The sequence below is a fragment of the Dermochelys coriacea genome, chromosome 1 (genome assembly GCF_009764565.3).
Source record: "Dermochelys coriacea isolate rDerCor1 chromosome 1, rDerCor1.pri.v4, whole genome shotgun sequence".
Lineage (NCBI taxonomy): Eukaryota > Metazoa > Chordata > Testudines > Dermochelyidae > Dermochelys > Dermochelys coriacea.
Window position 1 is genome coordinate 1657653 of NC_050068.2, and position 21562 is coordinate 1679214.

A 21562-nucleotide genomic window follows, 5' to 3' on the forward strand; every position below is an offset into this window, starting at 1 on the left:
AAGAAGGTCCCAGAGAACTCCTAAGAAGTTACTGGCTGTTAAATTTAGAGATTATGGGGGGATAGCTCAGTGGTTTGAGCACTGGTTTGCTAAACCCAAGGTTGTGAGTGCAATCCTTGAAAGGGCCATTTAGGCATCAGGAGCAAAAATTGGGGATTGGCCCTGCGCTGAGCAGGGGATTGGACTAGATAACCTCCTGAGGTCCCTTCCTACCCTGATCTTCTATGATTATTATGTTATTGGTTCTCTGAAGTGTTATAATGAATATTGTCATGTATAGTGTAAAGAAGTGGACATGGGATGTTAAATATGTTAAAGCTTCTTTTATTAGTTGTTTATAGATTCTTTTATATAATATAATGCTGGTGAATGGTGTTAATATAGGATGCGGATGAGCTGGTGTAAACATTCCGGCGGTGGGAGAATTTTAGCCAAGGGGAATGTAAGGGGACTGTTGGCCCCTCACTAAAAGTAAGTGAGAATTTTTGATTGGCCAGCTCTCAGTAAGCAAAGGAGGGGGAAGGGTCCATGGGAAAGCAGGCCCCTGAGCCTGAGAGGCCCCAGGGATAATGGGAAGAGGCCAATGCTCCCAGTCAGCTGGACTGACAGGACAGGCCGGCCAAATAGGAAGTCAGGAGGTCAAGGGTGTGCTATGCTCCATATCAGCTGGGGTTACCTGGGCCAGAGAGTGGCCGAGCTAAGGAGAACGCAGGGTCCCAGGATGATCTGGGAGCAGAGCTGCACCAGCCAGAGCCAGAGGGATCAGAGAAGCAGCCCAGGGAGCTGGAGGCAGAGCAGCAGCAGGGCTGGGGCTGGAGCTGGGGCTGGGGCTGGAGCAGTTTGGAGTAAGGTGAAGTGTACAGTTGAGGAAAGCAAGGAGGGATCCTGGGCAGAGGGCCCAGCACAGGGAGATGCTCTCAGCCAAGAGGCCTTTCAGGCCAGATTTAGCTGAGAAATCATAACTCTAATTGGGATCGACGCTGGGAAGAAGGGTTTTGCAGCTCAGAGCCTGAGGCATGTGGCCACCACCAGTGCAAGTGTCTGACTTCTGGTGTCCCTGAACAGCCCTGACATTCCAGAGACGGCTGCTTGGAGTTCCCCCCATGCCACAGAGCGGGGTGATGTGTTCTCCTTTCACCTTTTCTGTTTTTTCCCCTCTTTAATAATTGATTGCTGTTTAATAAATTGTATTTGCTTGAACTGTCTGTAATGATCAGTGGGTGAGGGAAGTGTCCAGAGTGGAGAGAGCACCACAGAGTGGGGACACTCTAGCCGCTGCCCTAAGTGACCACAGTAGGGTTGGGGGTCAGGCCCTTCAGGAATCCTGGGCCCAGCCTTGTTACAAGGATACAAGGACTCTGCCATACAGGAGAGTAGAAGGGGAGCCCTCGAGGTCAGGAAGGCGTCTGGGTAAAGGATTGGGAGCGAGGACTCAGATCCTTTCACTAGGCAATTCCAGCAGGAAAGTGTCTAAGCCAGGAAACAGTTTTCAGAGTAGCAGCCGTGTTAGTCTGTGTCCGCAGAAAGAAAAGGAGGACTTGTGGCACCTTAGAGACTAACAAATTTATTTGGTCATAAGCTTTCGTGAGCTACAGCTCACTTCGTCGGATGCATTCAGTGGAGAATACACTGAGGCGATTTATATACACAGAGAACATGAAACAGTGGGCGTTAGCATACACACGGTAATGAGAGTGATCAGCTAAGGTGAGCTATTACCAGCAGGAGAGGAGAGGGGAACCTTTTGTAGTGATAATCAAGGTGGGCCATTTCCAGCAGTTGACAAGAACATCTGAGGAACAGTAGTGGGGGAAATAAACATGGGGAAATAGTTTTACTTTGTGTAGTGACCCATCCACTCCCATCTTTATTCAAGCCTAAGTTAATTGTATCCAGTTTGCAAATTAATTCCAATTCAGCAGTCTTTCCTTGGAGTCTGTTTTTTTGTTGAAGAATTGCCAACTGACTCCAATGTGTAGACACTGCCTCAATCCTGTAATGTTTAAGAAATTGCAATTTTCTCCTGGTCTTTCTCACCAAACCTAGCTGCTTGCATAGATTTATCTCAAAAATCTCTTCCTGGAGTCTGCTGCATTACCCGAGAGTTTCAACTCCTTGGGGGCTTTCAGTTGTTTGATCTCTACAATGGCACCCTCGTTCCTTCCCTATAGCCCTCTTTTCCCTGCCCTCTTCTCTGGTCTCCCCTCTGTACCAGGGGTTTTCTTGGGAAATCATCAGAAGGAGGCACAGATTGCAGTCGAGGAAGGGAGGTGTGATTAGAACTAAAGCAGAGTTAGAAAAGCTAACGGAGAGCCACTTACTCCCAGCTGTGTGTCTGGTGCAGCCGCCACTCAATGGCCCATTCTCACTAGGCCCAATCTAGTTCCCCCGAACACGTGCTGTGCTCTTAGAGGCCCAGGGAACGCTTCTAACCGGCAGGGCTGGGCCATGCATTTTAGATATCTCAGTCCCAGCAACTCATGTAACCACCCATTCTTAGGGGTGTTGCTCCCCTATCTCCCCTCTTGCCCCCTCTCTCGTTTGATACACACAGTAGCTGTGTCTTCTCGTAATTTGATTTATAAGCTCCTTGGGCAACTGGCTGTATCTCCTGTGTTTATGAAGGATCCAGAACAAATGGCTCTAAACTTGAGCGGGGTCCCTGGAGGCTTCCACAATACAACTAATAAATAATAAATAATCAACACAATAATCCAGCCAAATCCCTTTGCCTTTAGCTGCAGACAAAGCTCAAACCATATTTGCCAGTGTTGAGGTGGACAGGGCAGCCCCATTCACCTCGGACAGGAGAACTCATTCAGTCTCATTCCAGGGCTTAAAAGGGAAGACTTCATGCATCTGACGAAGTGGGTTCCAGCCCACGAAAGCTTATGCTCAAATAAATTTGTTAGTCTTTAAGGTGCCACAGGACTCCTCGTTGTTTTAGGAGGATGATAGTTACTGATGAGAATTACTGATCTCTGATCCCTTAGCAACATCGCTGTCTGTCTGCTGAAAGGTTTCAGAGTAGCAGCCATGTTAGTCTGTATTCACAAAAAGAAAAGGAGTACTTGTGGCACCTTAGAGACTAACAAATTTATTTGAGCATAAGCTTTCAAAGTGTTTGTATCTCCCCTCAGTGATCTTTTTCCAGATCTGTCTGTCTACTATCTACCCATCCAACCTGGGCATTTACAGGGTATCAGGCCGTAAGGACACCTAGGCATCATCCCTATTTTTTTTTACTAATAAACTATAATTTTTAAATATGCACAGATTCACAGCGCAGCCAATTCCTCTCTGACTCAGCACAGAGCCCAGGAGTTCTCATCTCCCTTTGGGAAGGTTCCTTAATTACTGTTTACTCCTAATGCTGGATAAAGAGCACAGAAGTGCAGACAGGCCTGTCTCCAGCCTGTTTACATTTGAATGTTGCTTCTCCCCTAGAGGCTGAGTGAACCCACCTGGGATTGCACAGAGCTGTATTATAAACGGTGCACATACCTGTGTCAGCTCTCAGCGTGGGATGCTGCTGCAAATATTGGGGTGAGAGAGGTGTGGGACACGGCTACCTGAAGGGGATTCCCAGGGAAGACGCTTCTGTCTCAGAAATCACAGGTACCCGTCTCTTGCTGAGGAGCTCACCTCTCAACAAACGCAGTGCAATTGGGAATGATGGGCTAGAGAATAGGTTTGTGGTCCTTTCCACTCTGCATAGCCATGAAGCATCCCAAGACCTATTCTATTGGTGATAAGTTTGCTCTAGTATCATGGACCAAAAGGTAACACTTTTCTGTGCACCCGCTCCCGCTGCTGATGAACATAAGAAGAATGGCCATATTGGGTCAGACCAAAAGTCCATCTAGGCCAGTGTCCTGTCTGCTGACAGTGGCCAGTGTCGGGTGCCCCAGAGGGAGTGAACCTAACAGGTAATGATCAAGTGATCTCTCTCCTGCCATCCATCTCCACCCTCTGACAAACAGAGGCTAGGGACACCCTTCCTTATCCATCCTGGCAAATATCCATTCATGGACTTAACCTCCCTGAATTTATCCAGTTCTCTTTTAAACCCTGTTATAGTCCTAGCCTTCACAACCTCCTCAGGCAAGGAGTTCCACAGGTTGATCGTGCACTGTGTGAAGAAGAACTTCCCTTTATTTGTTTTAAACCTGCTGCCCATTCATTTCATTTTGTGGCCCCTAGTTTTTATATTATGGGAACAAGTAAATAACTTTTCCTTATTCACTTTCTCCACACCACTCTTGATTTTATAGACCTTTGGAGTTTTGGGCTAGCTGTTCTTCAGTCTCCTTTTTGGCTTTTCTTATTACATTTTTACACTTAATTTGGCAGTGTTTATGCTCCTTTCTTTTTACCTCACTAGGATTTGACTTCCACTTTTTAATAAATGACTTTTTATCTCTCACTGCTTCTTTTACATGGTTGTTACAAAGAACTATTTTATTTCTGTCGCTTTTTTCTGCAACCTCTCCAGTTTTTCAAAATCCTGTTTGAAATGTCTGGATAATTTTCCTCAGCTTTGGGGAATTAACCATTTTGTCGCATTAAAGGTCAATCGATATTACTGGTTGGGAACTATCCTCTGTTTGTCCATGTGAATGTAGTCAGTTCCATTCTTCATTTTTCTCTCCTCTATCATATGCCACCTTCTTTGTCTCTTCCCCAAACTCAACAGTTACAGACTTTTCAATATCTCCACACATGACAACCTCCTTCATTCTCATAGCAAAAAGAAAAGGAGTACTTGTGGCACCTTAGAGACTAACAAATTTATTAGAGCATAAGCTTTCGTGAGCTATAGCTCACTTCATCGGATGCATTTGGTGGAAAAAACAGAGGGGAGATTGATATACACACACACAGAGAACATGAAACAATGGGTTTATCATACACACTGTAAGGAGAGTGATCACTTAAGATGAGCCATCACCAGCAGCAGGGGGGAGAAAGGAGGAAAACCTTTCATGGTGACAAGCAAGGTAGGATATTTCCAGCAGTTAACAAGAATATCAGAGGAAAAGTGGGGGGTGGGGTGGGAGGGAGGAATACCATGGGGAAATAGTTGTACTTTGTGTAATGACTCATCCATTCCCAGTCTCTATTCAAGCCTAAGTTAATTGTATCCAGTTTGCAAATTAATTCCAATTCAGCAGTCTCTCGTTGGAGTCTGTTTTTGAAGCTTTTTTGTTGAAGTATAGCCACTCTTAGGTCTGTGATCGAGTGACCAGAGAGATTGAAGTGTTCTCCAACTGGTTTTTGAATGTTATAATTCTTGACGTCTGATTTGTGTCCATTCATTCTTTTACGTAGAGACTGTCCAGTTTGGCCAATGTACATGGCAGAGGGGCATTGCTGGCACATGATGGCATATATCACATTGGTAGATGCGCAGGTGAACGAGCCTCTGATAGTGTGGCTGATGTGATTAGGCCCTATGATGGTATCCCCTGAATAGATATGTGGACAGAGTTGGCAACGGGCTTTGTTGCAAGGATAGGTTCCTGGGTTAGTGGTTCTGTTGTGTGGTGTGTGGTTGCTGGTGAGTATTTGCTTCAGATTGGGGGGCTGTCTGTAAGCAAGGACTGGTCTGTCTCCCAAGATCTGTGAGAGTGATGGGTCGTCCTTCAGGATAGGTTGTAGATCCTTGATGATGCGTTGGAGAGGTTTTAGTTGGGGGCTGAAGGTGATGACTAGTGGCGTTCTGTTGTTTTCTTTGTTGGGCCTGTCCTGTAGTAGGTGACTTCTGGGTACTCTTCTGGCTCTGTCAATCTGTTTCTTCACTTCAGCAGGTGGGTATTGTAGTTGTAGGAATGCATGATAGAGATCTTGTAGGTGTTTGTCTCTGTCTGAGGGGTTGGAGCAAATGCGGTTATATCGTAGCGCTTGGCTGTAGACAATGGATCGAGTGGTATGATCTGGATGAAAGCTAGAGGCATGTAGGTAGGAATAGCGGTCAGTAGGTTTCCGATATAGGGTGGTGTTTTTGTGACCATCGCTTATTAGCACCCGTAGTGTCCAGGGAAGTGGATCTCTTGTGTGGACTGGTCCAGGCTGAGGTTGATGGTGGGATGGAAATTGTTGAAATCATGGTGGAATTCCTCAAGGGCTTCTTTTCCATGGGTCCAGATGATGAAGATGTCATCAATGTAGCGCAAGTAGAGTAGGGGCATTAGGGGACGAGAGCTGAGGAAGCGTTGTTCTAAGTCAGCCATAAAAATGTTGGCATACAGTGGGGCCATGCGGGTACCCATCGCAGTGCCGCTGATTTGAAGGTATACATTGTCCCCAAATGTGAAATAGTTATGGGTCAGGACAAAGTCACAAAGTTCAGCCACCAGGTTAGCCGTGACATTATTGGGGATACTGTTCCTGACGGCTTGTAGCCTATCTTCGTGTGGAGTGTTGGTGTAGAGGCTTCTACATCCATCGTGGCCAGGATGGTGTTTTTAGGAAGATCACCAATGGACTGTAGTTTCCTCAGGAAATCGGTGGTGTCTCGAAGATAGCTGGGAGTGCTGGTAACGAAGGGCCTGAGGAGGGAGTCTACATAGCCAGACAATCCTGCTGTCAGGGTGCCAATGCCTGAGATGATGGGGCGTCCAGGATTTCCAGGTTTATGGATCTTGGGTAGCAGATAGAATACCCCAGGTCGGGGCTCCAGGGGTGTGTCTGTGCGGATTTGTTCTTGTGCTTTTTAGGGAGTTTCTTGAGCAAATGCTGTAGTTTCTTTTGGTAACTCTCAGTGGGATCAGAGGGTAATGGCTTGTAGAAAGTGGTGTTGGAGAGCTGCCTAGTAGCCTCTTGTTCATACTACGACCTATTCATGATGACGACAGCACCACCTTTGTCAGCCTTTTTGATTATGATGTCAGAGTTGTTTCTGAGGCTGTGGATGGCATTGTGTTCTGCATGGCTGAGGTTATGGGGTAAGCGATGCTGCTTTTCCACAATTTCAGCTCGTGCACGTCGGCGGAAGCACTCTATGTAGAAATCCAGGCTGCTGTTTCGACCTTCAGGAGGAGTCCACCCAGAATCCTTCTTTTTGTAGTGTTGGCAGGAATGTCTCTGTGGGTTAATATGTTGGTCAGAGGTGTGTTGGAAATATTGCTTGAGTCTGAGACGTCGAAAATAGGATTCTAGGTCACCACAGAACTGTATCATGTTCGTGGGGGTGGAGGGGCAAAAGGAGAGGCCCCGAGATAGGACAGATTCTTCTGCTGGGCTAAGAGTATAGTTGGATAGATTAACAATATTGCTGCGTGGGTTACGGGAACCATTGTTGTGGCCCCTTGTGGCATATAGTAGTTTAGATAGCTTAGTGTCCTTTTTCTTTGGTAGAGAAGCAAAGTGTGTTTTGTAAATGGCTTGTCTAGTTTTTGTAAAGTCCAGCCACGAGGAAGTTTGTGTGGAAGGTTGGTTCTTTATGAGAGTATCCAGTTTTGAGAGCTCATTCTTAATCTTTCCCTGTTTGCTGTAGAGGATGTTGATCAGGTGGTTCCGCAGTTTCCTTGAGAGTGTGTGGCACAAGCTGTCAGCATAGTCTGTGTGGTATGTAGATTGTAATGGATTTTTTACCTTCAGTCCTTTCGGTATGATGTCCATCTGTTTGCATTTGGAGAGGAAGATGATGTCTGTCTGTATCTGTGCGAGTTTTTTCATGAAGTTGACAGATTTCCACTCTATACGGCTAAATTCAGTGCCTTTTTGCGAATACAGACTAACACGGCTGCTACTCTGGAACCTGTCATTCTCATAGCGTGTCTCGGAAACCCCCTTTAAAATGCTATATCCTTTAGAGAGATTGGCTGACCAAAACTGAGTGCATAACCAGAACAGGTTATTCTCCATCCAGTTCCTTAGTTATCTGAATATTGTCTTTGTTTTGGCCAGTGCTGCGAATGGACAGGTGTTTCCATGGAGCTGCTATTAATGACACTCGGGTCCTTTCCCCAAGGTCTGTTCTCGTTTGAATGTTTCCCGTGGCACGTGTCTTGGCAAAGGTTTGATTTTTTTCCACTCTCAGATTTTGAGCAGCAGGGTGATGTCGAACTCCCAACAGCATGGACTTCCTAACTGGCTTTCATTTAATGAAGGAACAATGATGGATAACCAGTGTCCATATTTGTGTTTCCTGCTGGTGCCTCTTAAGGTTTCCCACACCATGACGTGTTGGAATTATTGAAATGCAGAGCACCATGAAATATGAAATTGACATTAGTAGGGTCAGTTGTTCGTAATTCATTTCTCTGAATAATGAAAATGTCATGTATCAATGTGTGAAGAGCAACCAAGCTGCTTCACCCATGAGAACAGCCCCCGGTAATGCATGCAGTGTCCTATATTAACATTGCCTTTCCGTCTAGGCTTTTGTACTCCGACCATCACCGTACACCCTGGAAACATAGAGGAAGTCGGGGGGAACATACGGCACATGCAGGAGACACCATTCTGCCTTACATTTGGACACATTCTCCCCTACTCCATGTCCGATTCCAACACAACCGACTTCACCAACCCCTCCACCTTCATCCTGCTGGGCATTCCTGGCCTGGAGAAGGCCCACGTCTGGATCTCCATTCCCTTCTGCGCCATGTATGCCATAGCTGTCTTGGGAAACTTCACTATCCTGTTCATTGTGATGATAGAGAAGAGCCTCCATGGGCCCATGTACTATTTCCTCTGCATGCTGGCTGTCACTGACCTGGTCCTGTCCACATCCATCCTACCCAAAATGCTGAGTATCTTCTGGTTCAATTCCAGGGAGATCAATTTCAGTGCCTGCCTCACCCAGATGTACTTCATTCACTGCTTCTCAGGGATGGAGTCTGGGATCTTCCTGGCCATGGCTTTGGATCGCTATGTGGCCATCTGTGATCCCCTGAGACATTCCACCATCCTGACAAATTCCGTGGTGTGCAAGATTGGCCTGGCCGTGGTGCTGCGTGGCAGCATACTTGTACTACCTTTTCCCTTCCTGGTGAGGCGGTGGCCATATTGTAGAACCAACATCATCCCCCACTCGTTCTGTGAGCACATGGCCGTGGTGAAGCTGGCCTGTTCCGATATCCGCGTCAGTAGTTACTACAGCCTCTCTGTGGCTTTCTGTTTGATCAGTCTGGATGTTTTTTTTATCACTGTGTCCTATATCCAGATACTCAGAGCCATCTTCAGTCTCCGCAGAAGGGACGCCCGGCTCAAGACTTTTGGGACCTGCGGCTCCCACCTCTGTGTCATTTTGGCCTTTTACATCCCCATTCTCTTCTCCTTCCTCACGCATCGCTTTGGCCAGAATGTGGCCCTGCATTTCCACGTTCTCATGGCCAACGCATACCTCCTGGTGCCCCCTATGATAAACCCCATCATCTACGGGGTGAGGACCAAACAGATCCGGGATAAGCTGCTCCGGCTATTTACTGATAAGGGGACCTAAAGTTTTCTCTTGGTGCTCTGGCTCTCAGACCGAGCTCCGTGCAGAGCTGGCTGGTGACATCGTACTGGGTCCTCTTCCCTGAGTCACTGACTGGACATTCAAAGAGGCATGACATCCTTGCCTGACCTTACTGTGCTGTGTCAGTGTGACAAATGAAGAATCGGTCTATGTACAATTCACTGTCTTGCTACCTTTCCAATTGCTGGTAACTGGATCCCGAAACCATGCCGCTTGCCTCTTCTGCCAAGGCTCTGCCCCTGCCCTGCCTCGTCCCCCTGTAGCCCCACTCCGTCACTTGCTTCTCTTTTCCCCTCCTGCTGTCACTCACTGGATCATTTCTGTTGGGAGATCTTATGTCTTCAGACACAACGTGATTCCAGGGGCCATTTAGTTTCTTGAAAAATCTAATTTTTGGCATGTAATTTAACAATTAGTTATAATGCTCCTGTCAGCTAATTTCTACCTAAAAGAAATACAATTAAATAAATATTCAACCCACACAGCTCTAATACTAATATGTCATGGCATCTTGTGGCCGGTCACTTAAGGGATACTGGTTAGGTTTAAAATTTTAATGTATATTCTTACTTTGTAACTAACTTTACGGAGAGAGAGACAGAGAGAGAGACCCCATCAGGACAGTATGATGACAGTTACTAACTTGTCTGTGACCCTTTAGCGACAGCCACATGTGCCTGCAGAGAGTGTTCATATTCCCCCCCCAGTCATCTGTCTCCAGATCTGTCTGTCTACTATCTACCCAGCTATCCTGGGCACTTGCAGGGTATCAGATCCTATGGAGATTTAGGCATTATTGCTAGTTTTCTTCCTAATTGAGTATAATTTTCAAATATACACAAATACTCAAAGCAGCCAATTCCTCTCTGACTCAGCAGAGAGCCGGAGAGTTCTCATCTCCCTTTGGGAAGGTCCCTTAATTGCTGTTTACTACTAAAGCTGGATAAATAGCACAGAAGCGTAGACTGGTATGTCTCAAACCTGTTTGCATTCAAATGCCGCTTCTCCACTAGAGACTTAGTGAACCCCCTTGGGATTGCACAGAGCTATATTATAAATGCTGCTCAGCCCTGTGTCGGTTCTCGGCATGGGGTGTTGTTGCAGATGCTGGAATGAGAGAGGTTTGGGACACGACTGCCTGAGGGGGATTCCCAGGGAAATCACTTCGCTCTCAGAATTCACAGGTACCCATCTCTTGCTGAGGAGTCCCCTGCTTGACAAACCCAGTGTAACCTGGGTGTGATGGGATAGACAATAGATCTGGGATCCTTTCTGCTCTGCACAGCCATTAAACATCCCAGGGCTCTTGCCACAGGTGATGATTTTGCTCCAGTATCAAGGGCCAAAATGTCACTATTTCCTTCCAGATCATTCATGAAAATACTAAATATCATCTGGCCTTGAACTGATCCCTGTGGAACCCCACTAGAAAGAGCCACATTTGCTGACAGTGACCCATTGACAACTGCTTCCTGAGATTTGTCAGCTAGCCAGATTTTAGTCCATTTTACATGTGCTCGACTGATATTGTACAGTGTTCCTTTTTGTATTTGAATATTTTCCCCTGCTAAATAAAATGCCTCAGAGAAATCAAAGTCTAGTGCCTCTGCAAGGTTCCCTTGATCACCCAAATGTGTATTCTCTTTAAAGGATGAAATCAGGTTTATGTGACAAGAAATGTTTTCCATAAACCATGTTGCTGCTTGGAACTAATTATATCCCTAGCCTGTTTTTGAACTAACCCCACACCAGGTGTTCCATTGTTCCTAACCTTCTCAAATCGTGTTTTAAACTTTACCTTTCTAAAAAATGCTTTACGTTTAACACAGAACTGTCCTGTAATTGACTTGCAGGGAGTGGGAGCTCTGCAGCGCCTGATTGTGTACTTCTGGTTCCGAATGAGATGTGTGGTTGATCGGTCAGTTCGTAACTCTGGTGCTTGTATCTCTAGGTTCGACTGTAGATTCTGTATAACATCATCCTTGGCAGCTAATGGCCTGGAAAGTATTTCATCACTTCATGTGATATGAGTATCTCATATTGCTTCTTTTCGAATGCACAACACATCTGTGTCATGAACACATCTACCTTTTTTGCAACATGTCTCCCTCTAGGTACTGGCTGAAACCTTTTCTAGGATTTCTTTTGTTCTTAACATGCCTAAATAATCTCCTTTTTGTGATCCTTAGCCCTGCCAAGCATGGATTTTCCCTGATTTCTTTAACATTCCTTATCAATTTTTATAACTTCCAATTTGTATTGCTTGACATCTATATTCCCTTCCCCACCATTTGTTACATATTGCTTTCCCCCGTTACCTTCCCTTTGCCACTGAAGTGGGATTTTAGATAAAGTTGTTCACTTTCTTGACTGTGGAAATGTGGCTTTTTCGCTATCTAATAAACTCTCCTTAAAGACTCTTGCAATTTTCATTTCTATTATTCTCTCTAAATTTTTCTTTCCAACCAGTCTTGATGATAATTTGCCTCAGCTTTGGGGAATTAGCCCTTTCGAAGCACTAATCGTCTAGAGATATTACTGGTTGGGAACTGTTCTCAGTTATCCATTATCCGAAGAATGAAATTGTCATTTTTCAGTGTGTGAAGAGTGACCAATCTGCTTCCCCCATGAGAACAGCCTCGAGTAGGGCATATTAACATTGTCTCTCCACCCAGGCACTTGTACTGCAACCATCATCCTGGACGCTGGACACATCGAGGAAGTCGGGAGAACGTATGGTGCATGCAGGAGACACCGTTCTGCCTCAGACTTGGACACCTTCTCCCCTACTCCATGTCAGATTCCAACACAACCGACTTCACCAAGCCCTCCAGCTTCATCCTGCTGGGCATTCCTGGCCTGGAGACTGCCCATGTCTGGATCTCCATCCCCTTCTGCACCATGTACACCATAGCTGTCTTGGGGAACTTTATCATCCTGGTCATCGTGAAGATAGAGCCGAGCCTCTCCTTCTCTTCTCCTTCCTCACACACCCTTTTGGCCAGAATGTGGCCCTGCATTTCCACATGCTTATTGCCAACGCGTTCCTGCTTGTGCCCCCAATGCTACACCCCATCATCTATGGGGTGAGGACCAAACAGATCTGGTACAGGCTTCTCCTGCTATTTACTCATAAAAGGACCTAAAGTTTCTCCATTACCAATTTTGGTCGGGGTGGCAACTTTAAGGGAGATTTCTGGGGCCATTAGTCTCTTGAAAAATCTAATTTTTCGCATGTAATTTAGCTATTCGTTATAATGCTCCTGTCAGCTAATTTCTATCTAAAAGGAGTAAAATTAAATAAATATTTGACCCACTCAGCTCTAATACTAACATGTCATGACATCTTGTGGCCGGTCACTTGAGGGACACTGGTTAGGTTTAAAATTTGAATGTATATTCGTACTTTGTTACTAAGTCTATGGAGAGAGAGAGACCCCGTCAGGGCTCCTGGGTTCTACCTTAGCTCTGGAAAGAGAGTAGGATCTAATGGGTTACGGTGGGGGACAGATAGAGTATCCTAGGTTCTGACAGTGGCCCATTCCAGGTGCTTCCATGCAAATTAAAAGAACATGGCAATCATCAAATGATTAATGCCCTCTCTTCCACTCCTAGCTTCTGGAAAACAGAGGCTAGGGACACCATCCCTGCCCACCCTGGCTAATAGCTATTGATTGACCTCTCCTCATGGAACTGATCTAATTCTATTTGCAGCCATGTTATAGTTTTGGCCTTGATGATATCCTCTGGCAAGCAGCTCCACAGGTTGACTATGAAGAAATACTTTATTTTCTTTGCTTTAAATCTGCTGCCTATTAATGTTATTGGGTGACATATCCTGTGTTATAGAAAGGAGTAAATAAGATTTCCTTATTCAATTTTTCCACAGCAGTCATTATTTTTATAGACCTTTCTCATGCCTTCCCCCACCAGAGTCCTCTCTTTTCCAAGGTGAAAAGTCCCGGTCTTATTAATCTCACCTCATTTGGCAGCCATTCCATACCCCTAATCATTGTCGGGGTCCACGTGTTGTGTGTGGGTGTGATGGGTAGCGGGGAAATCACTCTTTCATTTTCCTTTGCTCTATACCTTGGCTTGCTTTTCTCCTGTGGCACAGACCAGAATACAGTCTTTTCCAGGACTTGGATGTATGGCTTATATAAAAATACAAAATTGGACCTCAGAGAGCTCTAGTTCCATAGACATATTGCTGTGACACTCTGTACCGCAAAGCAGCACCCTGGCGTCCCCGTATTCACCACTGTTATGTAATTAGAACAAATCTTGTACAACATTTGTCATGTGAGGTGCTAATGGAAAAATTATGGTGTGAATGGACTATTCAACTTGATGGCCCCTCAGTGAACACAATGGGAAGAAGCTTATCTCCACCTGATGGTCTTTCCTGTGAATGGGCTAATAGCTTTTAAATGATCTTTCTGCAGTTAAATCTTCTTTATAGTTTTTACCTAAAACAGTGTTGTGACAGTGTATGGAGTCTGGGGAACAATTGAGGAAATGGTGACTAATAATATAGTAAAATATCACAATGAGTTGTACAAGATATACCATGTGAGGTATCTGCAAAAATGTTATAATTTGCCAGATATGATAATCTCATTCATGCATTTGTATCACCTTTGTATTATGAGTTATAGATGCATATTTCTGTATTTCAAACTTGCGCCATGCTTCTGGGTGACACCCCCAGTCAGTTTGGCATCAGCACTGCCTATCATAGAATCATAGAATCATAGAATATCAGGGTTGGAAGGGACCCCAGAAGGTCATCTAGTCCAACCCCCTGCTCAAAGCAGGACCAAGTCCCAGTTAAATCATCCCAGCTAGGGCTTTGTCAAGCCTGACCTTAAAAACCTCTAAGGAAGGAGATTCTACCACCTCCCTAGGTAACGCATTCCAGTGTTTCACCACCCTCTTAGTGAAAAAGTTTTTCCTAATATCCAATCTAAACCTCCCCCATTGCAACTTGAGACCATTACTCCTCGTTCTGTCATCTGCTACCATTGAGAACAGTCTAGAGCCATCCTCTTTGAAACCCCCTTTCAGGTAGTTGAAAGCAGCTATCAAATCCCCCCTCATTCTTCTCTTCTGCAGACTAAACAATCCCAGCTCCCTCAGCCTCTCCTCATAAGTCATGTGCTCTAGACCCCTAATCATTTTTGTTGCCCTTCGTTGTACTCTTTCCAATTTATCCACATCCTTCCTGTAGTGTGGGGCCCAAAACTGGACACAGTACTCCAGATGAGGCCTCACCAGTGTCGAATAGAGGGGAACGATCACGTCCCTCGATCTGCTCGCTATGCCCCTACTTATACAACCCAAAATGCCATTGGCCTTCTTGGCAACAAGGGCACACTGCTGACTCATATCCAGCTTCTCGTCCACTGTCACCCCTAGGTCCTTTTCCGCAGAACTGCTGCCGAGCCATTCGGTCCCTAGTCTGTAGCGGTGCATTGGATTCTTCCATCCTAAGTGCAGGACCCTGCATTTATCCTTATTGAACCTCATTAGATTTCTTTTGGCCCAATCCTCCAATTTGTCTAGGTCCTTCTGTATCCTATCCCTCCCCTCCAGCGTATCTACCACTCCTCCCAGTTTAGTATCATCCGCAAATTTGCTGAGAGTGCAATCCACACCATCCTCCAGATCATTTATGAAGATATTGAACAAAACGGGCCCCAGGACCGACCCCTGGGGCACTCCACTTGACACCGGCTGCCAACTAGACATGGAGCCATTGATCACTACCCGTTGAGCCCGACAATCTAGCCAGCTTTCTACCCACCTTATAGTGCATTCATCCAGCCCATACTTCCTTAACTTGCTGACAAGAATGCTGTGGGAGACCGTGTCAAAAGCTTTGCTAAAGTCAAGAAACAATACATCCACTGCTTTCCCTTCATCCACAGAACCAGTAATCTCATCATAAAAGGCGATTAGATTAGTCAGGCATGACCTTCCCTTGGTGAATCCATGCTGACTGTTCCTGATCACTTTCCTCTCCTCTAAGTGCTTCAGGATTGATTCTTTGAGGACCTGCTCCATGATTTTTCCAGGGACTGAGGTGAGGCTGACCGGCCTGTAGTTCCCAGGATCCTCCTTCTTCCCTTTTTTAAAGATGGGCACTACATTAGCCTTTTTCCAGTCATCCGGGACTTCCCCCGTTCGCCACGAGTTTTCAAAGATAATGGCCAAGGGCTCTGCAATCACAGCCGCCAATTCCCTCAGCACTCTCAGATGCAATTCGTCCGGCCCCATGGACTTGTGCACGTCCAGCTTTTCTAAATAGTCCCTAACCACCTCTATCTCTACAGAGGGCTGGCCATCTCTTCCCCATTTTGTGTTGCCCAGCACAGCAGTCTGGGAGCTGACCTTGTTAGTGAAAACAGAGGCAAAAAAAGCATTGAGTACATTAGCTTTTTCCACATCCTCTGTCACTAGCTTGCCTCCCTCATTCAGTAAGGGGCCCACACTTTCCTTGGCTTTCTTCTTGTTGCCAACATACCTGAAGAAACCCTTCTTGTTACTCTTGACATCTCTTGCTAGCTGCAGCTCCAGGTGCGATTTGGCCCTCCTGATATCTTTCCTACATGCCCGAGCAATATTTTTATACTCTTCCCTGGTCATATGTCCAACCTTCCACTTCTTGTAAGCTTCTTTTTTATGTTTAAGATCCGCTAGGATTTCACCATTAAGCCAAGCTGGTCGCCTGCCATATTTACTATTCTTTCGACTCATCGGGATGGTTTGTCCCTGTAACCTCAACAGGGATTCCTTGAAATACAGCCAGCTCTCCTGGACTCCCTTCCCTTTCATGTTAGTCCCCCAGGGGATCCTGGCCATCTGTTCCCTGAGGGAGTCAAAGGGTTCAACCTAGCCAGCTTGATGGCTCATTGAGGACCATTGCCATGCAACTGACCTCTTGAGAGAGGGCAGATACACCTTATGGCTCAGCAAGGCACACAGGGACATGCCTATGGACAGAACTCTGAGGCTTTCAAGCTATGTTCTGGGCAACTTGTGTTTAAAACAAAGGAAGCACAGGCCGCATGGCAAAAGACTGTGAAAGGCAGCTGCAGTTTCTCCATTTTCCCTCAATCCTGCTTCTTACTTCTGGAGGAACTTCGCTACAGACTGAAGCTTTGAAAGGACTGAATGACCCATCCAAGCTGTGGATGTGATCCAGAAGGACTTTCAAGCCAGCAAACTCACCAATACTGCTGGGAACCTTGAAGTCTGTGTATGTTTGTGACAGTTTTACCATTTAACATCTCTCTTCTTGGTCTTTCTTTTTTCTTTATAATAAACCTTTAGTTTTAGACATTAAGGATTGGCTGGCAGCGAGGTATTTTGGATAAGATCCAATTATACTGACCTGGTGACATGGCTGACTCTTTGGGGTCAGAAGAACATTTTGAATATGTGAGCAGAGTGTTTTTAAGAAGCTTCTCACTCTACTGAACCTAGGTGCTGATTGGGAAACAGAGAACTTGAATGCAACATGAGGACTGTGTGATTTCTTTCCTTACTTCTTGATAACCCATGTGAGGGATCAGAAGCATAGTTTGTGACTGTTTGGGGAGTTTAACTTCAATGTTACCCACCAGTCTTGGGAGTATATGCTCTCCCTTTTGCAGCCAATCCTGACCTCGGCATTTCCACTGAGGTCTGCCCCAGACACACCAGGTCACAAGTGTGTTGTCTGAAGTGTAAAGGGAAATCTGCTCAGGAACAGGGGCTGGTGCATTGTCCTTTCCACATTGAGGGTGGGGGCACACTGGGTAAGAAACTTACACTGGTCAGGCTTTGGACCAGATTTGGGAAGACCCAGAAATCAGCTATGAAATAGCTGCTGGGAGAAGATACACCTCTTATTCCAGAGAGCACAGATCACAACTCTCTAGGTCCCAGTACTGGGAATGGGGATCACAAGGAAAGCATGAGATGGGAGTGGGTGGATTTTTTGCTTGAGCATAACCCTGGAGTTGGGAAGCAGCTCCAGAAAGGGCTATTCAGTATGCAAAGTCCCCTTACATCCTCACCTCACCAGACCCTGGAATATCAAGACAGCAAAAATGACCTTAGACTGAGATCCCACACTGAAGGGAACACTGAGGGGAAACGAACATCAGTAATTAAACACGTGTTAAGATTCGGGGAGGATTTGAAAGACACAATGTGTTTTGAACAAAGGAAACTGTCCAAGCAAAAAATGTGTTATAATAAAAATACTTGAAAATGCCTGCCTGTGATAAAAGATTTGCTGGGGTATTAAGAGATAAAGCATTTGATACTGATGGTAATTCCTATGAAAAGGTGTAATATGCATGACATTAGGAAAAAGCTTTTGGACAAGCTAGGAGTAGTAAACCAGCAGCCCTATGGGGATAGTGCTTCTCACTAACACCTGTAAACAGGCGCAAATCTTGTCACAGCAGGGGAATCTAATAACCTGGTCTGCTGTGTGGAAGGGGAAACTGAGGCAGACCTCTGTGACTAACACTTCTGCAGTAAACTAACGGGGGAGGGGTGACATTCTGCAGTGCAAAGCAACACCCAGACTTACCACAGTGATATGATTATGATATGTATTATAATGTATATCATGTAAGATATCAATGGAAATGTTATGATTTCCTGAATATGATTACCCTATTTGTATGTATGTATTATTTTTGTACCTATAGTTATGAATATTGTCTCTGTACCAGTATTTCAAATGTGTTTGCTCCTGGGTAACACCCACAAGGTAAAAAGAACAGGAGTACTTGTGGCACCTTAGAGACTGTCATAAATATAAAGGGAAGGGTAAACACCTTTAAAATCCCTCCTGGCCAGAGGATAAACCCTTTCACCTGTAAAGGGTTAAGAAGCTAGGATAACCTCGCTGGCACCTGACCACAATGACCCATGAGGAGACAAGATACTTTCAAAAGCTGAAGGGGGGGAGAGAAACAAAGACTCTGTCTGTGTGTGTGATGCCTTCCCCGGGAAAGGGGGCGTAGGGTTTGGGGAGGATTTTGGGGAGAAAGATGTTTCCAAGCGGGATCTTTCCTGGTGATATATCTATTAGATGCTTGGTGTTGGCAGCGATAAAGTCCAAGGGCAAAGGGTAAAATAGTTTGTACCTTGGGGAAGTTTTAACCTAAGCTGGTAAAAATAAGCTTAGCGGTTTTTCATGCAGGTCCCCACATCTGTACCCTAGAGTTCAGAGTGGGGAAGGAACCCTGACAGAGACTAACAAATTTATTAGAGGACAAGCTTTTGTGGGCTACAGCCCACTTCATCGGATGCATAGAATGGAACATAGAGTAAGAAGATAGATAGATACATACAGATAAGTTGGAAGTTGCCATACAAACTGTGAGAGGCTAATTAGTTAAGATGAGCTATTATCAGCAGGAAAAAAAAAACCTTTTGTAGTGATATTCAAGATGGCCCATTTAGACAGTTGACAAGAAGGTGTGAGGATACTAACATGGGGAAATAGATTCATTATGTGTAACGACCCAGCCACTCCCAGTCTCTATTCATACCCTGGTTAATGGTATCTTGTTTGCATATTAATTCAAACTCAGCAGTTTCTCCTTGGAGTCTGTTTTTGAAGCTTTTCTGTTGCAAAATTGCAACCCTTAAATCTTTTACTGAGTGGCCAGAGAGGTTGAAGTGTTCTCCTACCGGTTTTTGAATGTTATGATTCCTGATGTCAGATTTGGGTCCATTTATTCTTTTGCGTAGAAACTGTCCAGGTTGGCCAATGTACATGGCAGAGGGGCATTGCTGGCACATGATGACATGATAGGTTGTAGATCCTTGATGATGCGTTGGAGAGGTTTTAGTTGGGGGCTGAAGGTGATGGCTAGTGGCGTTCTGTTATTTTCTTGGTTGGACCTGTCCTGTAGTAGGTGACTTCAGGGTACTCTTCTGGCTCTGTCAATCTGTTTCTTCACTTCAGCAGGTGGGTGTTGTAGTTTTAAGAATGCTTTGTCTTTAGGTAGAGAGGAAGATCAAACCATGCTTGCCAGCTACAGAGTGTTAGTAACTTGAATACTGGGGACACAGCGACCCTGCTGGGCTCAGACAGGAGAATTTGTTCAGTCTCATTCCAGTGCTTAAAAACCCAGGTACACTGCACCAGAGAAATACCCACAATGAACCAGAGGAGCAGGCAGTCAGTTCAGCTGTGGGAATTCAATTCCACCTGGGAGAGACTGGGAGGAAGTGAACCGAGAGGGAGAGAACAAATCCAATGCAAACACTAATCCAGTCTCTCTCCTGCCTATAGCATCCCCCCCACACACTTGTTCCATGGCAGCTTTGGGATGGGAGGTGGAGGGCTGGGTCCTCAGGAAAGGCCGCTGGCTGCCCTCTATCCACAGGAACATCCTGTTGGTGTTGCTTTTACTGAGTCTCTTCCCCCAAAGTGCTCTCCGTGACTGATCCATTGGCAGGTTTCTGAGTGGAAGCAGTAGTGGAGTCCCAGGAGTGGGGAGCTCGCAAACCCCAGCTAGTTCTGAGAACCTCGGAGTCGCCTTGAGGGGATGGCAAAGGCTCAGGCTCCCTCTTCCAGCCTTTCCTCTGCATCCCACCCAACAAACAGTCCCTGCTAGAGTGGGAATCCATTTCCCCCTTGGTGTGAGGGAGAGACCAAAGTTACAACAAGGAAGTCGGGACTCCTGGGTTATGTCTGTCAACTTGTCACTCCTTCTCTGTGTCTCCCAGTGCCTCAGTTTACCTGTCTGTATAACGGGGATATGTTCATAGTGGCTTTCTTTTGCAAGGTGTTTTTAAGATCCTTCAATTAAAGGTGCTACACAGGATGATGATAGTTACTGAGGAGAATTACTGATCTCTGATCTCTTAGCGACTTCCCTGTGTGCCTGCAGAAAGTGTTTTTTCTCTCCCTCAGTCATCTGTCTCCAGATTTCTCTGTGTACTTTCTACCCAGCCATCCTGGGCTTTTACAAACCCCTTAGAGATCTAGGCATTGTCACTAGTTTTCTTCCTAATCAACTATAATTGTTAAATATACACAGAACAGCCAGTTCCTCTCTGACTCAGCACAGAACCCAGGAATTCTCGTCTCCCTTTGGGAAGGTCCCTTAATTACTGTTTACTCATAAAGCTGGAGGCAAGCTTGTGTCCAGCCTGTTTACATCCAGATGCTGCTTCTGCCCTAGAGGCAGAGTGAACCCCCCTGGGATTGCACAGAGCTATATTATAAACCATGCACACCCCAGTGTTGGCTCTCAGCGTGGGATGCTGCGGCAGATGCTGGGGTGAGAGAGGTGTGGGACACGACTACCTGGGGGGGATTCCCGGGAAGGAAACTTGCATCTCAGGATGCACAGGTACCATCTCTTGCTGAAGAGTGATCTGCTCAACCAACCCAGTGTAACATGGGTATGGTGGGATAGAGAGTGAGTCTGAGGCAAAACTCTTTTGGAGTTAAAACTAAGACTTGAGGAGCCAGGTATGTTAATGCACAGACACTGTTGCATCCTCCTCTTCCATTTGAGGGCTCTAGCTGCTACCAGGTGGGTGGAGGAGGGGGAGTGCTGAGGGTTGTAGCCTGATTTTTATCTGCTGGAAAGCATAGAGGTGAAAGAACTCCTCACTGGAACAATTATAAGAATTTTTCAACATTGGCGAGACATCTTGACTCCTAGCTTCATTTGAGAAGTTGCCTGAACTGTTATGCCTGAAACTTTCAAAAAACAGTTCAGCCGGAAGCTGACAACGAGTGTGGGAAATTTCAGTCCAAACTGTTAAAGTTAGGCAAACTTATCAGTAACTGAAAATGAGGCCTCCAACTGGAGGTGTCAGACAGCCTTAATTAAAAGTGCTGACACTATCACCACCTACAATGGCTAATCCATTTGTGAATCCCATTTAGCTACGCTCTTTGCTCCAGTAACATCAGAAGCAAGGATTTCCACAGGTCAATTATGGATTATGTAAACTATTTTCTTTTATCAGTGTTATATGTTCAGACTTCCAATGTAATTGAATGTTCCCGTGTTCGTGTGTTGTGAGACAGAGTAAATATAATTGCCTGTTCGACTTCCTTTA

General features: G+C 45.5%; 1 protein-coding gene and 1 pseudogene across 2 annotated transcripts; both read left to right on the forward strand.

Moving 5' to 3' along the window:
- The first annotated feature begins 5633 nt into the window (after positions 1-5633).
- On the forward strand, positions 5634-9451 carry LOC119861079 (olfactory receptor 52M1-like). Of its 2 annotated transcripts, XM_038415572.1 has the most exons (2): positions 5634-5650; positions 8524-9451. In XM_038415572.1, the coding sequence occupies exons 1-2, from the start codon at positions 5634-5636 to the stop codon at positions 9449-9451; spliced, it is 945 nt and encodes a 314-aa protein (XP_038271500.1). The 2 variants fall into 2 exon arrangements, with proteins under 2 accessions (XP_038271500.1, XP_038271490.1); XM_038415562.2 differs by lacking the exon at positions 5634-5650 and having other exon boundaries at positions 8438-9451.
- A 1075-nt stretch (positions 9452-10526) lies between these two features.
- LOC119863297 overlaps positions 10527-21562 on the forward strand; it is a 106928-nt pseudogene continuing 95892 nt past the window's right edge.

Bases quoted from the DNA above. Each gene is read 5' to 3' on its own strand.
- LOC119861079 (XM_038415562.2), top strand. From the start codon at position 8,453: ATGCAGGAGACACCATTCTGCCTTACATTTGGACACATTCTCCCCTAC.